This window comes from Chiloscyllium plagiosum, unplaced genomic scaffold (genome assembly GCF_037043375.1).
Source record: "Chiloscyllium plagiosum isolate Xiang-an unplaced genomic scaffold, Cpla_swu_hap1 HiC_scaffold_20, whole genome shotgun sequence".
NCBI classification, from domain to species: Eukaryota; Metazoa; Chordata; class Chondrichthyes; order Orectolobiformes; family Hemiscylliidae; genus Chiloscyllium; species Chiloscyllium plagiosum.
Genome location: NW_028270158.1, coordinates 34,745,152 through 34,764,937, shown reverse-complemented (window position 1 = coordinate 34,764,937; position 19,786 = coordinate 34,745,152). Strand labels below are relative to the sequence as shown.

Below are 19,786 nucleotides of genomic sequence, written 5' to 3'. Positions count from 1 at the left end.
GAAGCATTCACAAAATGTCAGAAACATAGACTGGTTCTTGTCATTATTTTGGCTATGTCAATTTTGTCAACTTTCACAGAAGCTTTCCCTCCACAAAGCCAAGTGCGATTTCTTCTCACATAATCCCAAACCGACCTTATTAACAATCTTCCACACCCCTATAGTAATGCTCTGATCTGCTGCTGGCCCAATTCTACTACTCACCAAACCCAGAAGAACCCTCTACTGCCGAGATATCCTAGGACAGATTCCTGGTGCTGGTGCTGGTGCCATCTTTATCAGGCTGTTGTGCACTCGGCCAGCTCTGCCGGTCTACAGCTGCCTGCCCCAGACATGGAAGGGGAAATTGGTGGGTCACTTTTTGAACATGAACCTGAAGGTTCTGGTGGATGGGATGATACAGAGGAGGGCTTGCTCCTCTTGCTTCCGGACCAGCAGTGGCGACCACAACACCAGACCCTGCCAGTCTGGACCAAGGTTGCTACCTGGGTCAGTCCCAGCAGTCCAGTGCAGGTCAGTTACCCACTGAACTCCACCAACATTTTCTTTCTCCTGTTACACAATCACACAATCTCTGCTACAATGCGCACCTCCCACCAAGCCTCATGCTCCACTACTCTGAGCCAAATGGCCTGCTTCCACACTGTAGGGATTCTATGATTATTCTCTCATTTGAATACAACTCCTTCAATTTCTCACACCAGTCTAATTTTCCAATCATTAACCCTACATGCCCTCTGTTCTACTTACTCATTGCTCTGGGAATGTTTGATTTTATGTGTAAAGGAAAGCAAATCGCCAATTTGTGCTCATCTGCACTAATAGCTATGTAACACACTCACATCCCACCAAATCCTTCCCTTACTCTCATTACAGGAGAAAACAGATGAAAATTGGGCAGTAAGAGCCAAGAAATACAGAGGACTGCCCACTATTCAGTTTTGTCACTCCTTACAAGAAGAGGCTCCTCACCTTGACCAGTCCAAATGTCTTACTGACCACATCCAAGCACCTGTAATCAGAGGCTGCCCTTGACTTAGTTTGTCCCCCATTCACTGGAGACTGACTGCCTTAGCGTGACTGAAGACTGCTGACAACCATGACAGCTTCCTGGTTTTGTGTCTATGTTAACCAGCAAGGCAAGACTGTGAATCAGAAGTTCTGGTTGAAGGGACAAAGTACAAAAGGGCAAGGCAAGGCAATGCAAGCTAGGGATGCTCTGAGTATCCAAGGAGGCTCAGAGTGAGTGAGTGATAGGAGAGCGTGCAAACAGCAGCTTGGTACAGTCCATATCTTCTCTACTCGCAAAATGTTCTTGCAGCAACATTTCAATGTTAATGACTGGTTCACCCCGGAGTGCAGCTTCAAAGTTCAGAAATATCCTACAAGTGGTTTGAAGAGATGCCCCAAAAATTCTGAGAGGCTGGTAGGTGACAGACGACAGTGTCTGTGCAATGGGCACATGCAGCTTGTTCCCTGGGATGTTGTTGCCAGGTATCCAAGATGGCAGTCTGAAGGAGCTAGCAGAGAGCTGAAGACACCATGCATCCACTCACAATTTCAGGTAGGAAGCCGTCAACATCTAGTTTCCTCTTGGCAGGTAATAGAAGAGGTAGCTACGTATTAGTGAGGTGAAATTGTCTGTTACTGAGGCTGTCAACAAGCAATAATCCTCCTTATTAGGCATCTCACCGCTGCCTAGCAAAAGTCTCTTCTTACTGCCTGGAGCTTAGTTGGAAAATGCAGTTTGTTGCTCCCAATATCGAGTTAGGCTTCACTGGACATCTCACGCAATTCTCCCAGATTTCTCACTATAGCCCATGTTGTTCTGGCTCCTGTAAGTTTATGCCCTTTGTGATTGATTTTGCCCAAAGTCATTTCACACAGCTCTTTATATGTATTGATTCCAGGTGTCTGAGCTGGCTTGGAACTTAGGACCCAAAAGATGAAGATAATAATTCAATGTCGTAAACTGCACAGTTGCCATGGAGCTTGTTGTGATTGGTGTGCTGTTACTTGGTTTCGTGATGGGCTTCTCTGTCATAAACAGCAGGACAGTGAAGTTTCCATTCAGAGCGTTTCTATTTATTTCATTAATGAGGAATGGAAATCTGGCAGAGATAATAATCTGTGTGCAGTCATACTGAACCCTTTCCTATCTTGCATAGTTCAGTGAATTTGTCAGACGACACTATAATCTGGCTGTTCTTGAGACAACTAATAAAGATGTTTAAATTTGTCATGGCTGAGCCTATTGTTCCAGTATGATACAGTTGCAATAATGGTAAGATTAGGATTGCAACAGCCCTAGTCAGTTTTTTTTATTTGTCTATGGAACGTGAACATCACTGCTAAGGCCAGAGTTTCTCTTGAACAGATTAGCTGTTTAAGCTATTTCTGTATCAGCCACATTTCTGTAGATCCAGAGTCACATTTAGGCCAGACCAGGTAAGGATCGTGGACTTCCTTTCCTAAAAAAAGCATTAGTGAACAAGATATATATTTTTTTAATTCCAGATTTTTAATCAAATTAAAATTTCACCATCTGCCACATTGGGTTTTGAACCCATATCCGCAGAGCATTAGCCTGGATCACCATTCCAATGACAGCGGCACTACATGACAACCTCCTCAGCAGTCTCTGTTAAATTGGTCCAGATTTTTTAACACCTCCTGTCAAGGATTCAGAATTGTTTTGCTAAAAGCAAGCATGAAAGCCCTGATTTACTGGCTCTTAAGATAATGACTTCCTAATTAAGTTTAACAATCAAGTAGCATGATAACATGACAGCATTTCAAGGGTTCAGTGTTTCAGATAAACCCCTGCATTCTTTGACTTGATAGGCTGTCAGAGAGTGTTTTAGTGATTTTTTTTGATGGTGATGTTGGCTACATATGGTCGTGCAAAAGTCAGTGATTTTTGGAAGCTCATACACTCATTCAAAACGCATCATTGATGCTGTATTTTTTTGGCTTGTCAGGGACGTAGAGTAAAGGATTAACTTCATTAATTCTAATGGCTACTGATCATATTTATAAGTCAGAATGTCATAAAGGTATCAAATTTGAAGGGACTGAGACCCAACAAAGAAGGTATTAGTAAAGTCCTGCTCTGCCATACATCCGTACAGCATTTAAAGTTTAAGAAAGATTACTAGTTTGCACTAGTATAATATCCTGTCCTCATTTGTCCCAAGCTCCTAGAAACAGCCTTGGATATTTATACATAATGGCAAGTGGTGATCAGACCCAGAAAAATGGCTGCAATAAGTTACCGCACAGCCTTCATCCATCAAACTGCAAGATCCAGGAAGAATCAACCTCAAAGTCAAACATCATCTTAATGTAACATTTAGGTAATGGACAGAGAACCCTCAGGATATTATCCACAATTAACAACATTTGTTGTTGAACAGGAATGCCTATGAAAGCCTTTGTATTCATTCACAGGATGTGGATGTTGCTGGCTGGGCCACATTTATTACCCATCCCTAATTGCCCAGAGGGCAGTTAAGCAACAGCTACATTGCTGTGGGTCTAGAGTCAAATGTAGGCCAGACCAGGTAAAGATGGCAGAGTTCCTCCCCTGAAGGATAATAGTGAACCAGATGGGTTTTTCCTGACAATTGACACAGGTTTCATGGTCACCATTAGACTCTTCATTCAGATTTTTAATTCAATCCAAATTTCACCATCTGTCATGGTGTGATTTGAATCAGGATCCCCAGATCATTACTGGGGGTCATTGGATTAATAGTCCAGCTATAATACCACTAGCCCATGGCCTCCCCTGAATAACATCCTTAAGATGGAAGAAGTCAACAATCAGAATCAAGTAAATTAACTAAGAAGACAAATTCCAAAGCTCTTTGGCAGCCTGAGAAAACTGAGAACTGCATACCATATCAAAGGAAAAGCAGATGTCAAACCCATTGGTTTATTTGTACTCAGGATGATCCCGTTTCTAAAACGAGTAAGACGTGAGACTAAGGCAATGCTTCAACAAGATGCTTTCACCAGCTATGGAACTGACCAGGGTGGTTTTCTGCTGTCATACAGGTTCCCAAACCAAATGGATCTATTATATTTTGTAACCATAGAACAGGAAATACATCATTGATATTTCATAGAAGAGAACTTTGCTAAACTCTCAAACAGCATAATTGTCATCAGGATGGATGCAAACAAGATTTTGGCAATTATTGAGTGATGAGGCATCTAAATTTTGAACCATCTTAACAACACCCTTTGTACATTTATATTTCAAGCGTCCACCTTTCAGAATCATATCCACACTAGAGTCTTATTCCAGCTTTAGCACAATGGGATACGAAGATACATTTAGCACACTACAAGGGCATTAACTGAAATTGAACAGCAATATGCAATACTACTGAAATAAACATTTGCAGAAACTTAAGCATGCAAGACAATTTCAAATTTTTAACTGTTGGTTACTAATTTTAAAAAAACAAATTGCAAAGATGCCGACCATAAGCTGGATATTTTAATTTCAGCTGATGTGGTGTGATACTGTTAGAGAGGCTGTACAAGGAAAATGCTTCTATTTAGGATACCCATCAACTGCCGAGAGCATAAAGATGAAAAATGTGACCGGGAATTTGAAACCTTCACAGCCTTAACCATTCAAAATCAGCTAGCAACAGAACACAAGTTAAATGAATTGCAAAAGGCTCACATATGCAATGAAAAATGTGCACAAATCACACATCTTACCTTGACAATGGCCCAAGTATATTTGCAGTCATCTCATCCTATGGCAGTACTGTGAACAACATTGCCATATCAGCATCATTGATGATCTCTTGTACTATGATTGTCCTAAGAGCTCACTGTCTGGAGGTCCTCCAGTGGATTCACCAGAAACATTTTGGTACTTCCGAATGTCAGACCAGGATAGTGCAATCCAAATGCTGGCCAGGTATCTCAGCTGGTCTTGAGGACCTGGTCTTCAACTGAACCATATGTGGCATTCCCAGACAACAGCATAAAAAGAATCACTTTGGCCCTCCTCTTTTCCTGTGTGAAAGCATATGTGTCAACCCATTCAAATTCAAATGGATAGTCTTTCTTATTTTTCCCATTGGAGTGACATGCGAAAGCCAAACTACTCACTTCTAGAGCTATTCTAACTACTCTGACGAGGATATTTTCCATGCACAGAATCCCAGACAATGTCATCTCCACCAGTAAGTCAATTTGCCAATGAGTGCATCCAATCCAATTCTTCTGATCAGCGGCTGCTTCAGACCTGCTTGGTAAATATTCCTACAGCAACATTCAATAGGCTGTGACTCAACCTTCTGGATCTTCACCACTTTTCCTTTACTGTGCATCTGCAATGAGGCATTGGATTAGGCTCTTTGAGTTTAAACTTTCAGAAGGAACTATTTTGAAATGAGGAGGATCCTAATTTTGTAAAAAAAAACTTGAGTGTTAACGTTTAGTAACTCCACAATATTCCACAGTGTAATGCTTTCTTTATTTCCACAGATGAACTGACAGTGAACCAGAGATTCATTCAAATTTATTATAAGTTTATGAGTCAAGTTCCGGGTCGTACCTATCAGTAAAAGTCAGATTGCACACGGCCAGTAGTTGGTCGTGTAATGTGCATTAACAATGTCACATAAATAACCATTATTCTATTTCTTTTCCTGTAATTCTTATTTTAATTTCCAAGTTCCAACACAGCCTTGCCCCTTGCAGCCATTGCTGCTATAACAGGTTTTCTTGGTTTCTAGGTGCCTACATTCCAGCATCACAGTATATGTGGTGCTGAACACTGCCTCACCCATTTTACCTTGTGACGTATCTTTCTGGCTTGCAAATCTTTTTAGTACAATTCCTGATAGGGATAAGGACAGATAATTCCAAAAATACTTAACAAGCCTGGTAGCAACTGTGAAGAGAAATTGAGTTAAGGTTTGAGGTCTGTGACATTTTAATCAGATGTAACTTTGGTTTTTCTTTCTTTCTTTCAATGTCTTGGTGGTCACCTCACATCATCTCTGACGTAACTTTTTCACACAGAAGGTGATGAATGTATGGAACAAGCTGCCAGAAGAAGTGGTGGAGGCTGGTAAAATTACAATATTTTAAGGCATCTGGATGGGTATATGAATAGGAAAGGTTTAGAGGCATATGGGCCAAATGCTAGCAAATGGGACTCGGTCAGATTGGGATGTCTAGCCGGCGCAGATGAGTTGGACCGAAGGGTCTATTTTCATGCTGTATGACTCAATGATTCTAAGTGCTCTGAAATGTCTTTTAACACCTGAAATCCTGAGCTTCCTGTGCATGATAATTTGCCTCAGTTTTGCCTCAGGTACTTTAATGAAATGGAACTAGAAATAACTTCTAAACTTGGAGTTGAACAATATTTTGTATTTTGTGCAATCATGGTGTGCTTTGTTGGTAGGAAGGAATAGTTTTGCCAAATACTTTGCTGTCAATCTTTTTTTTGTTTGGAAAGGTTCCCTCTGGCTATCTTGCTGATGTAGTAACGATTCATCCCATTTGCATTATTCATACGGGAAAAAGCTAGATAACGTTACATTTAACACTGGAAGGAACATTAAGGCTTCTTCAACACACCGAGAGCAAACGCAAGCCATACGTGTGAGGTGCTTATTTATACTGCCAGGAGTTTGTATGTTCAGGTTTTAAATGTGGAATGTCGAAAGAATGTGGCGGTCTTGCCATTTAAGTTAAAGGGAAGATGTGTGTATCAGTTGTGTTATGTTCTCCAGCTGGCGACTGCGTGTATTAGATGATTCGGTTGCAACTACTGCTTTAACTTCTGTTCATAAGCCATCTGGCTGTATGATGCAAAGGACAGATTTATTTTGGTGGAAGGAGAATCAACGCTAGCCTAGACGTGCACCTGGACATGAATGTGCACACAGAATTCTTTTGCTTTTTGATCTATCTGAATGAACATACCTTGTTGATATGAAGAATAACTGCAATTATCAACACAGTAGTGGTATTTATAATTAATGCAAAATTCTATACAGTTCTTGTGATACTGGTGTTAATTCTTGATCTCTTAAATCTTTTAATAATTTGATACATTTTGAACTTTGTACTTTGGCATTAATGGCTGGCAGTCTCTAGTGGTTGATGTGGATTTTGCTGTGGAACGATTTTCTGTCATTTTACATTTGCATTCTTTGAAGATGAGTGCTGTGGGACACACACATTGACTCTTGGAACAATTCAGAGGAAGATTGAAATATTGCTGCTATTATTGTTTATTATGACTCTTAACACACATCATAATGCCAGGCAAAAAAGGTGACTTAAAATCCAGAGCAAAGAAGGGTGGCAAAGGAGAAAAAGAGGTGCCAGAGAAAAGCAAAAATGCAGACAGAAAGGATCCGAGCAAAGGAAAATCTGAAGAGAAGCCTGATCACAAAAAAGGGAAGGACAACAAAAAAGAAGGAAAAGGTAAAGAGGACCTTAAAAAGGGGAAAGGTGCGAAGAAAATGAAAAAGGCTATAACTAGTGATGAATCAGAAGATGCATCAGAAGTCGATAAAAGAGCAGATGAAATAGAAGACAGTGAAGAATTGAGTGAAATAAATGAAGAGGCTACTGAGGTGGATAGTGATGTGCCAGCAAAGAAAGGGAAAAAGATTCCAGCCTTGAAAGGTGCATCTAAGGCCGTGGGTGGTACAAAACATGATGGTCAAAAGGGAAAGAAAGCACAGTCTGAGACAGAAGAAACGGAAGACGATGAAAATGAGGATGAAGAGGAAGAAGGTGAGGAAGAAGATGAGGAAGAAGATGAGAAACCTGGTAAACAAATGAAATTGAAAGGAGCCTCAAAAGCTGTGACAGGCTTTGGCAAAAAGAAAAAGCAAGCCACGAAAGACTTTCATCTAAAGGGGACTTCGAAAGTTGTGATGGGACTGGCGGCAGATGGAAAAGCAAAGAAGAAGAAGAAGAAAGAAGATGCAAAGGCTCATTTAAAGGGGGCTTCAAAAGCTGTGGGCCTAAAAGCATTCCAAGGCAAGACAGAAATGGCCAGCCAGAAAAAATCTATAAAACGTATGAAAAATGCCTCCAGACTTTTCATGGGATTTGGTAAGCCCATACTTAAACCAAAAAGTTCTAACAAACGTAATTTAAAAAGTACCTCAAAAATGTTTATGCGTTTTGGAAATAGTAAATTTCCAGCTGCAAAAGGCAAGAAAAAGCCTGCAGGAGTCCTGAAGAATACCTCAAAACTCATGCTTGGGTTTAAATCAAGTATTAAAAAGAAAGAGTCTGTAACAGCCCCTGGAGGTCCAAGAAAGGCTTCATTCTTATTGATCCGATTGGGCAATAAAGCTGAAACTACTGAAAAAGAAACAGGCAAAAAAGGCTTGGGGAAACTGTTTGGTAAAGCTAAATTTGGTTTTCATACCAAGAAGAAAAACATTGATTCCAAATTTAGACCAAGTGCTCAGCTCTTAGGGCGGATGGCCACTGCTTCCAACTGGCTCACCAGAAAATTTCTGTCCAGAAAGGCTAAGTATGGAATACAAACTAGGCGTTCAGTAAAAGGAGTTGGATCAACAGCTTGGTTTTCTAAGATTGGAGCTCAGAAGTTACCATTCCCATCAAGAGATGAAATGCTCCAACATAGAGCAAACATGATGAGAAACTTTAGAGAACCACATGCATGGAGCCCTGAACAATATGGTTACAGTCAAGAATATGATAGTAGAGGAAGGGTCTACCAAAGGATGTCACCACATCATTCATGGAATCAAGGACAGTTTCCCTCAACTGGGGCATTCCAACAATACGATTACCACGATGATGAAACAGAATACTACGATACATTTACTGATCAGTATAACAGTTACTATGGTGATGATGAAGAAGAATACTATGACACATATACTGGCTATGATGTTCCTGAAGAGTATTATGAAGATGAAATGGCATATTATAATTACCACAATATGCCATCAGAAGAACAGTATGATGATTATGAAGATGAACCAGAATATTACGATGTACCCTGTAGATATTCAGCAACAGATCAGTATGGCTATGATGATAACGAAATGGATTATTGTGATTCTCCTAATAGTTATGTGCCATATGAACCATATGAGGACTATGAAAATGAAATGGATTATGACATACCTACTCAATATACATCACCAGACCAGTACATGTATTATGGTGAAGGAATGGATTACTATAAATCCCCTTATGCAGATGCAAGGGAATTTGGTCCTTATTCAGAAGATCCATATTCATCACAACAATCTGGATATGGGTTCAATTATAGTGAATATGAGGGATCACCATATCTTAAGTCATCTTATAGTCGCATTGGTTATCCAATGAGTGATATTGAAGAGCAGGAAGAAATGGACAGTGAACCTGAATTCCAAGCATACAGCCCTTCCTGGATGAACCAGCAAGACACACAAATGAGTCATCACTTACCATCTCCATCATTTTCTTTGCCTAGACAGTTTAGGCTTTTTCCAAGGCCACAAGTTAAACTATTTGGACGTGAAAAAGTTGAAGTCTCAAGATTGCCAATTCCATATTCAATGTCAACAAACTTGGAATATCATGCAGAGAATGCAGAAGAATCAAGCTCAGCTTCTTCAAGTCCATTTTTGCAGCAATTTGGCCCCAATATCCCATCATCCCCTCAGTCACCCATCAGACAATTTGGTCATCCCATGGGACTCCAAAACAGAACTTTCCCAAGAACCTCATCAAGACAATTTAGAAGTCCGTTACCTATGGAATCCCCAAAACTGCAAACTGGAATACAATATGATAACCCCCCACTTACTCCCCAAACACCAAGAAGACCACTTGACAGCCACATGGTGAGACATCAGGCATTATCATCACAGTTATCTGCTAATGAAGGAAGTTATTCAATGTCTCCACAACCATCCGTCAGACAAATTGACAGTCTCTCTAGTAAACAAAGTCCAAGGTTACCACAAACGCCATTTGGTTTGAAAGTATCACCATCCCCTAACAATCATCCAAACCGAAGGTCACCACAACTATTAAGACAAGGTACTTTAATTTTATCCTCCCAGTCATCACCTGGCACTCCTCTGGCTAGACAAAAGCAAAGATCATTCACACCACACCCAACTTATAGGCATCTTCAGCCTCCATCATCTCCACAACTCTCAGTTGGACGTTTAGGCAGATCTCCCCAGTTGTCTGTGAGGACATTTAGTCAAAAGAAAACAGCTGCAGAATTAGCCCCAAACACTGTTTATCCTTACCTGTTTAAAAACTTTAGCTCCCCTTCATCTGCAGAATTTCAAAATTATCCTTCACCAAAAGCTTCACTCAGGCAAAATAGCCCACTGTCCTCCCACCGAGCACCTCTACAAACGTTTGACTGCTCTAGGAAAAGGAATTCACAAAGAGAATCTTCACCACCCCCATCATTAAGACAACATAGCCCACCTCCAACACGCTCACCATTCAAGATATTTGGTTGTAAAGCAACAACTTCAGAAAAACGAAGGCCAGTCTCCCCTAAACCATTTAAACACTTTGGTCACCCTCATAACAGTGCACCTCAAAGTCCTTCTTCACCACAATCATCATTAAGGCAACGTGGACAATTGTATACTTCACGGCTGTCTTTTAATGGTGAAAAATTCAAAAAGCCACCATCACCGCAACCATCTATAAAGCAAAAACCACCCTCTCCAAAGCAAGGAGCAGGAATATTTGGCTTTAAGGCACCAGGGGCAAATGTCCCCAAACCAGTGTCAGCTAATCCATTTCTAAGACAGACTCGTCTGCCTAAAAATGAAAAGCCACCTTCACCTAGGCAATCAGTCAAAAGGCCATTGTCACCAAGACCCTCACAAAGCATTAGAAAAGGTCAGGACAGAGTGTTCCATAAACAATCAGTTACCCAACACACTTTTACACAAGATGGTAATCCATCCCTTAACACATCAAAACTAAAACACTTTGGCTTTAAAAGAATAACTTCAGAATCTCCCAAGCCAGCTTCTGGAAATCCTTTTTTAAAACGGTTTGGTCATCCAGCAGAAAATGAGCAACCCAGACAAAATTCTTCACAGCAACCAGTAAGCCAGCACAGACTATCATCCCCTCAGACATCACTAAAACAAGCACATAATTATGAAAGTGTATCCCAGATGCTGCCCCCTCAACAAATATCAAAACCTTTTCTTCGTAGTCCATTTATGAAACGTAGCAACTTCCCGATGGGCTTGGGATCAGTTGTAAATCCCTCTTCAGATACAAAGGAACCCCTGACACCACCACCATCACCACCGCCATCACAGCCTGGCCTTGTAAACCGATATTCAAAAGGTTTTCATCACCCAGTGTTTAGAGAATCTCAAAGGCTATCTTCTCGAAAACAATCAATTAAGCAGGATATTGAAACAGATCAACAAAGCAGTTATCCTTCCCCAAAGTCATCATGTAAAAATCAAGGACAATTAGTGAGTGTCAAAGGGTTCCAAAGGCCACCATACCAACAACCTTCTCTCAGACAGAATAGACCTTCAGTGAAACAGATGAGCTCCCCATTGGTACCTTCACCAAAACCAAAATTCAAAATATTTGGCCGTAAAACTCAACAAATAAATGCCACAAAATCAAATTCTGGAAAGTCAGTGTTAAAACATTTTCAACAGCTGAAAAGTAGTGAACCCCAACATTTACCTTCACCTCAATCATCAATAAGACAGAAGAGTCCTCCTGGGTCACAAAAACAGCCTTCGCCACAGCTATCGATAAGATCAGGGAGGAAGCCAATGAGTGTAAGGGGAGCCTCAAATCCACCTCCCATGCAAACTTCAATACAACTCGCTGGATCACCCATAGGCCCTTTGCATTCACCATCTGGCACTCCACAGATGAAATTACTAGGCCGTAAGAATAGTGGAACACACCTTCAAAGGTCACCTTCACCAAAACTATTATTTAAACATGTTGGCCATAGAACAGAACAGGCTTCTACCTTGCAACCATCTCGTGAAGAGGTCAGTGAACCTATAGGGCATCAAAGCCCACAATCTCAAAGGCGACAAGTTAAGATTCAGAATTATTCAGAAATCCAGACTACTAATGAACCTCCAGCGTTTAAACCACAGAGACCTGTCTCACCAAAGTTACGTAAGGAAGGTTCAAAACCAATGGAACAACCTGATGATGAAGACAGTGTGATGGGAAGGTATGCAGTTGTGCTTCCTCGTGTTCACTCAATACGTTATCGAGCCTCACCTCCTCCTCCTCGTCACCATCACCCAAGGTACCATTGGTCTCAAAGTGATTCGGGGAGGACAGCCGGATCTTACTCAGCAAGGAAGGAGTTACAATATCCGCCAGTGCAAAATATTTCAAAGCTGTCAGTCTACAGGCAGGAGAATACAACTGATCTTCCAGGGCCAGGTCCTATTCCAAAGGAAATGCATTCCCATGAATGGGAAGAGGATTATGATAATCAAAAAGGAATGCCTTGGTTCAGTAAGGTAAATCCTTTCAATCGTAGTATTTGCACATTATAGTATAATTATACTATTGTAATGATTTAACCCACGCTTTATTTTAATTTATGCTCTCCATTGTAAAATCAAATGTTAAATTATTTATTATGGAAAGAGTTCAATAAACCACTTGAATAAAATGGTGTACAGTGGTATTGTCCCTACCTCTAAGCCAGAAGACCTGAGTTTAAGACCCACCTGAATCAGAGGTGTGTCATAACATCTCTGAACAAGTTGGTTAGTGAGAAACAAATGGTGTTATAAAGCTCTCTGCATGAATTTGTCATGCTGCCAATTTAGTAACTTGAGTTACTTAGTTCCTCCTCACTATCCTAAAAGTTAAAATACAGCCATTCTTAATTAGATTAGAAAAGAAATTTATTGTCAAATGTACTTTTACATGAAAAATACAGTGAATGCTTTTATAAGTCACCCCAATTACTAATGGCACTTCAGTTTTCACAGAAAAACGGATAATATTACACCCAAAAGCAGTGGTGCAAATCCCAGAATCTCTTGAACTAAAATACTATTTGATTTATTCAACTAGCATCATTCATAGTTAAAAATCACACAACACCAGGTTATAGCCCAACAGGTTTAATTGGAAGCTCTAGCTTTCGAAGTGCTGCTCCTTCATCAGGTGGTTGTGACAACCACCTGATGAAGGAGCAGTGCTCTGAAAGGTAGTGCTTCTAGTTAAACCTGTTGGATTATAACCTGGTATTTTGTGATTTTTAACTTTGTAGCCCCAGTCCAACACTGGCATCTCCAAATCATAGCATAATTCATGGCCTTGTTAACCAATATAAGCCTCTCACAATAGGAGATCTAAAATAGAACCAGAGAAAATGCAAAAGTGATTGACTAAGAAAGTTGAAAAGTGAACCAAAATAACAGATGAGACAGCAAAGGTTGAATATTCCAGGATTGAAGTCCCATGATTATCAAAGTGGCAAAAAACAATAGATAATATACAGATAATTTTGTTTAGTTTAATCAAAGACAAGAATCTGAGAACTGTAGGCAAACAATAATGACTTAAAAGAGAATATTTAAAGAAACAGTTTTTTTTTAACATAACCCAGGTCCAGCGATCACTAATCTTTTGAACTGTCATTCCAGTGATTTTTAAAATTTCCATCCCTCCATGGCCACCCCTTCTCTTCCTCTTGTCTGCTGTCTGCTGTCCTCCACTTCAATATAACTCTCCAACATCATTGCACTTTGCTAGTTCTGGCCCCTTGTGCATTCCTGACTAACATTACTCCAACCTTCAGCTGTTTAGGGAGGGCAATAAAATGCTGGCATAGCTAACAACACTTAAATCCCATGAATGAATTTAAAAATAACTTATCTGAAGGTCTGGAATTGACCCCTCAAATTTCTCCACTTTTCTCTTTTTCCTGCTTCAGGATCTCTCTTATGCCTTTGTCCAAGCTGCTGTTATTTTGTCCTGATATCTCCTTTTGTAACTTTGGTGTCACATTTTGTCTTATTTATGTTGCAGTGAAGTGTCTTTGTCTGTTTACCACACCATAGATGGTATATACGTGCAATCAGTTGAATGCTTCTTTTTCAGTGGGAGTTGTGATTGAAATGGTCAGAATTCTAAAATCAAAATAAGTGATTCTGTTAAGTATTAGCACAGTGTTTAGTCTGGAGAAACTAAATTGATGAATATTTCTGCTCCTTAAAGGTTGTATAAATTTAGCTAAACAAGATTTGGAAACTGAGATCACAGCAATGAGACCATTGCATATTGATGATTTGAACCTTTTATACTAGCTTGGCCTCGTGACAGCACTATGGCCCTGAGAGTCACAGAGTCACAGAGATGTACAGCACGGAAACAGACCCTTTGGCCCAACTCGTCCATGCTGACCAGATATCCCAACCTAATCTAGTCCCATTTGCCAGCACCCGGCCCATATCCCTCCAAACCCTTCCTATCCATATACACATCTAGATGCCTTTTAAATGTTGTAATTGTACCAGCCTCCGCCACTTCCTCTGGCAGCTCATTCCATACACGTACCACCCTCTGCGTGAAAAAGTTGCCCCTTTAGGTCTCTTTTAAATCTTTCCCCATAAACCTTAAACCTATACCCTCTAGTTCTGGACTCCCCCACCCCTGAGAAAAGACCTTGTCTATTTACCCTATCCATGCCCCTCATAATTTTGTAAACCTCTGTAAGGTCACCCCTCCCGCCTGTTCAGCCTCTTCCTATAGCTCAAATCCTCCAACGCTGGTAACATCCTTGTAAATCTTTTCTGAACCTTTTCAAGTTTCACAACATCTTTCCGACAGGAGGAAAACAGAGTCAAAAGGTGTGGTGCTGGGAAAGCACAGCCGGCCAGGCAGCATCTGAACCTGAAGGTTCTGAGTTCATGTCCATTCTAGAAACTTGAGCTAGTTTGGGGTGACATGGTGGCTCGGTGGTTAGCACTGTTGCCTCAGCACCAGGGCCCCAGTTTCAATTCCAGCTTCTGGGAAGTCTGTGTAGAGTTTGCACATTCTCCCCGTGTCTGCGTGGGTTTCCTCTGGGTGCCTGGTTTCCTCCCACAGTCCAAAGATGTGCAGGTTAGATGAATTGGCCATGCTAAATTGCCCATAGTGTTCAGGGATGTGTAGGTTTGGTGCATTAGTCAGGGGTAAATATAGGGTAGGGGGAATGGGTCTGGGAGGGTTACTCTTCGGAGGATCAGTATGGACTTGTTGGGCCAAAGGGTCTGTTTCCATATTGTAGGGATTCTATGATTCTATAATATTGGAATGTAGGTTGATTTGCCGTCAATGATGATCGATGTTAATTAGAGCAAGAAAATCAAGAATCACAGTATGAAAGGTCATGAGAAGAGAGCAGCAAATGAGATGATTCCATATTATGGTGAGGGCTTGTATTGAGGAAATGTTGTCATCCAGGTAAGACATCAGGTTTCTTAGATGTAAAATAAGTACACATGGCACTATTTAGCAGAAAGCAAGGTTCGTCAGCATTCTGGCCAATATTTATCCTTAACAATATCACAAAAATACTGATTATTTGATCATTATCACATTATTGTTTATTCACATTTCATTGTGGGAACTTGCCACACACAAATTAGATGCTGCTTTTCCTGCTTGGTAAAGTGGTTACATTTTGGGCGGCACGGTGGCATAGTGGTTAGCACTGCTGCCTCACAGCGCCAGAGACCCGGGTTCATATCCCGCCTCGGGCAACTATCTGTGTGGAGTTTGCACATTCTCCCCGTGTCTGCGTGGGTTTCCTCCGGGTGCTCTGGTTTCCTCCCACAGTCTAAAGAAATGCAGGTTAGGTAAATTGGCAACGCTAAATTGCCCATAGTGTTAGGTGAAGGGGTAAATGTAGGGGAAAGAGTCTTGGTGTGTTGCTCTTCGGAGGGTCGGTGTGGACTTGTTGGGATGAAGGACCTGATTTCACACTGTAAATAATCTAATCTAATTTCTATAGAAGTATCTAAAATACTTATGGCCTGCTGAGTCCTATTATAAATATGATTGAATAAAGTCATGATAGTTTATGAAGAGAAATCATGTTTGACAAATCTATTAGAGTTTTTGGGGATGTAAACAGTGACATAGGCAAAGGAGAATCAGACAGTTGTCATATATTTGGATCTTCAAAAGGTAGTGGTTCTGCACAAGAGGTTGTTCAATAAGACTAGAGATACTGAAATTGGGAGTAATGTATTAAGAGGGATAGAGGATTGGTTAAACATCAGAAAAAGGAGATCAGAATTAATGTACTATGTTTAGCATGGTAGAGTGTAACTAATGGAATGAATAAATGCTTGGGTCTCAGTTATGAATCATGAGGATGAGAGGATTAAGTGTGATACATCAAAGATTCTTAGCCTACAAATTGAGGTAAGAAAGTAAAACACAAAGAGAATGGACAGTGATTGAGTGATTCAGTAATTGAGCAATAGATGGAACATTAATTGCAGTCTGGAAAGTGTAAAATTATTCCAAAAACAAAGGTAAGAAAAGTATAGTTTTTTTTTAAAGAGGCAAGGGACTAATGATTGTTCATGTTCAGAGGCTTCAGAGATCCACAGAGAGGTGGGAATGCAAATGGACTTATATTCCAGGGTCACAGATTAATGTTCTAGAGGCCTGATTTGAATCTCACCATGGCACATGGTGAAGTTCAAATTTAATTTAAAAACAAATATGGAATTCAAAGTCAGACTAATGGCAACCAAGTGACCATTGTTTATTGTTGTAAAACACCATTTTGGCTTACTTATGTCCCTTGATTAGATTGGATTCCCTACAGTGTAGAAACAGGCCCATCAAGTCCACACCGTCCCTGCGAAGAGTAACCACCCAGACCCATTTCTCTCTGACTAATGCACCTAACACTATGGCCAATTCATCTGGTCTACGCATCTTTGGACTGTGGGAGGAAACCGGAGCACCTGGAGGAAACCCTCGCAGACACGGGGAGAATGTGCACACTCCACACAGACAGTTGCCCAAGGCTGGAATCGAACCTGGGTCCCTGACACTGTGAGGCAACAGTGCTGACCACTGAGCCACTGTGCCACCCTGCCTTAGGGAAAGAAATCTGTCATCCTTACCTGATCTGGCCTGCATATGACTCTAGACCCACAGTAATGTGTTCCTTTCTTAATTGTCCTCTAAAATAGCCTGAGGAAACAATTCAGTTCAAAGGGTAGTTAAGGATGAGGAATAAATTCTGGTCAACGATACCAATGTCCCATGAGTGAATTTTTTTTAAAATCACAGCTTGTTAACATGCAGATGCAACAAACAATTTGGAAGGCAAATGGTGGTGCAATTATAATGCGGTTCCATGAGATGACACCTGATGTGCTATATAATCATGAATTCTTTATTCAAAGAACCTTGGGACCAACTGTATTTGGATGAATGATATTTTTGGTTTTCAGACACACTAACCTTAACCTCTAAGATCTTTCTGTTACTACTCTGAAAGAGTCCATCTCTAAGTTCAAAGAAGGCACAACACAGTGCTTGAATTCTCCATTGTATTCAATTACTGTCACAGCTGTTCCCATTCCTGTTGAAGTGTTTGTGCAGACATGTCACTTACTTCTTTACCCTCCCCAAAATTAGATTAGATTAGATTAGATTAGATTAGATTAGATTACTTACAGTGTGGAAACAGGCCCTTCGGCCCAACAAGTCCACACCGACCCGCCGAAGCGCAACCCACCCATACCCAGACATTTACTCCTTACCTAACACTACGGGCAAATTAGCATGGCCAATTCACCCATCGTGCACATCTTTGGACTGTGGGAGGAAACCGGAGCACCCGGAGGAAACCCACGCAGACACGGGGAGAATGTGCAAACTCCACACAGTCAGTCGCCTGAGTCGGGAATTGAACCCGGGTCTCTGGCACTGTGAGGCAGCAGTGCTAACCACTGTGCCACCGTGCCGCCCAAAATGTGCCCCAACAGAGTTCCAGAATCATACTGGAATACTTTCAGGCATTTTCCATTGGAAATGTTCTATAAACTGTACTTTCCTGCAATCAGGCTGCATAGCCCTTTAAATAGTCCTTGTTTGTTTTGTATCCTCTTCTAAGCTAGTACTATTTTACCCAGCTGGTCCATTCAAGAGCAAAGCAGACTTGGATCTATCACCTATTTCACACCCTGCTATGTGAGCTCTTGAAATTTCGAAAATAAATTGTCAGAAAAGACTCAGAAATGGGAACCCTCAGGTATTTTTCTCCTCCCTATCAGAACCCACTTCCAGTGCTTCAGTTTCCATGACCTAGTTTGTATTGCAGACAGTGATATTTGACCTGAATTATTCTTGGTTGTTTAATGTTTCAGAATACATCAGAATGGTATTTTTATTTGTAATACTAGATGGCATTCTGTAAAAAAAGCCTCAATTCAGAAATTTCCCTCAATGTAGGAAAAGGCATTTAATACATTTGCCCCATTTGTTATGACACTATGATGTACATTAATCTATTTAACCTCTCAAGCCTAGGGAGCCATCACACTCAAAATAAACCATTTGCACATTGATGGGTACCAGTTACAGAAAAATCTGTTAGAAATTTGGAGAGTAATGAAAAAATTACATAGCTTTACATTATCAGTAATGAATTCTTTAAGACATGTAGAGAATAGAAAGAAATGCCTACATTGGGGAGAGAGAAGAAGAACTGGCTTTATATAAGGAGGCAATTTAGATCTGATCTGGTTAACAAGCAGGTATTTCATTCTAAACTTCAAATTCAAGAGAGGTTTAATTGATTCTGGAATTTGTTCTTGGCTCTAGATGTACTCCTTTGGTGATCAGTCTCCAGTGCAATATCAGAAACATGTGGAAGAAGAAGGAGTGGCAGATATGACCCAGCTGGAGTAAGTTCAACTGAATCCCCTCTCAACTACAGATTCTACATTTATCGTGATTTAGACACTTCCTCGTCTAAGACTTGACCAGGTCTTCAGGAATATGGGACCTCTCAGTCTTCCCATCCCTTCAACCTGCAGCATGCAGCACCGAACAACTTTCTGACTTATTTAGTCACCTCAGCTACTTTCTTCAGCTTCACTGGCAATCCTGCAGGAAAACCTAATTTGTTCAATAAAACAAAAAACTCAAGCAATGCTCACAGTCCTGGTTACTAATGCAAGGCTGCTCTGGTGGTAAAAGGCTAAGCAAAGTCACTGTTCATTTAATAGGGATGAGTTATGAATCAAAATTGATAAGGTAGAGTGGTTCATCTTGAAAAGAACCCTAAAAACATATGCAACTTACCAGACAAGCGAAATGAGCTTAAAAGGATATATTCAGGGCAGCAGGATAGAAGGATAGTATGGTGTGAATATACAGGAAAGGTGTGGGTTCCATGCAAGTAACAACTACTAGTTTTACCTGTCCCCAGGGAATCAGTGAAAATTAGATATTTCCCCTAATGTACACATCTTTACACAGTGTATGCGAGTTATTGGTGAGTATGTGTTACAGCCCTTTTTAGGCAAACTTACCTGTAGGCCTCTAAGAAAAATTGCTCTCACAATTTTTTGTCTACTTAAGGTATTTCTGGTTTTCTTTCAGAGACCTACATGATGCTGCAGTGTTGTACAATTTAAAGAAGAGGTTTGAACAACATATTATATATGTAAGTACTGTAACAAGACCTGGGGTGTGGGGATGGGGTGAGGACATGGAAGAAGATGCTCAGGCCCTAAAATTATTG

At 40.6% G+C, this 19,786-nt stretch overlaps 1 protein-coding gene across 1 annotated transcript in view; it reads left to right on the top strand.

Moving 5' to 3' along the window:
- The first annotated feature begins 7,511 nt into the window (after window positions 1-7,511).
- The window catches only part of LOC122560691 (unconventional myosin-XV), a 158,382-nt gene continuing 146,107 nt past the window's right edge, over window positions 7,512-19,786 (top strand). Inside the window, exons 1-3 of the mRNA XM_087998065.1 lie at window positions 7,512-12,530; window positions 18,862-18,944; window positions 19,645-19,708. Of these exons, the coding sequence (XP_087854191.1) occupies window positions 7,512-12,530; window positions 18,862-18,944; window positions 19,645-19,708 (5,166 nt within the window). The remainder of the gene's footprint in view (window positions 12,531-18,861; window positions 18,945-19,644; window positions 19,709-19,786) is intronic.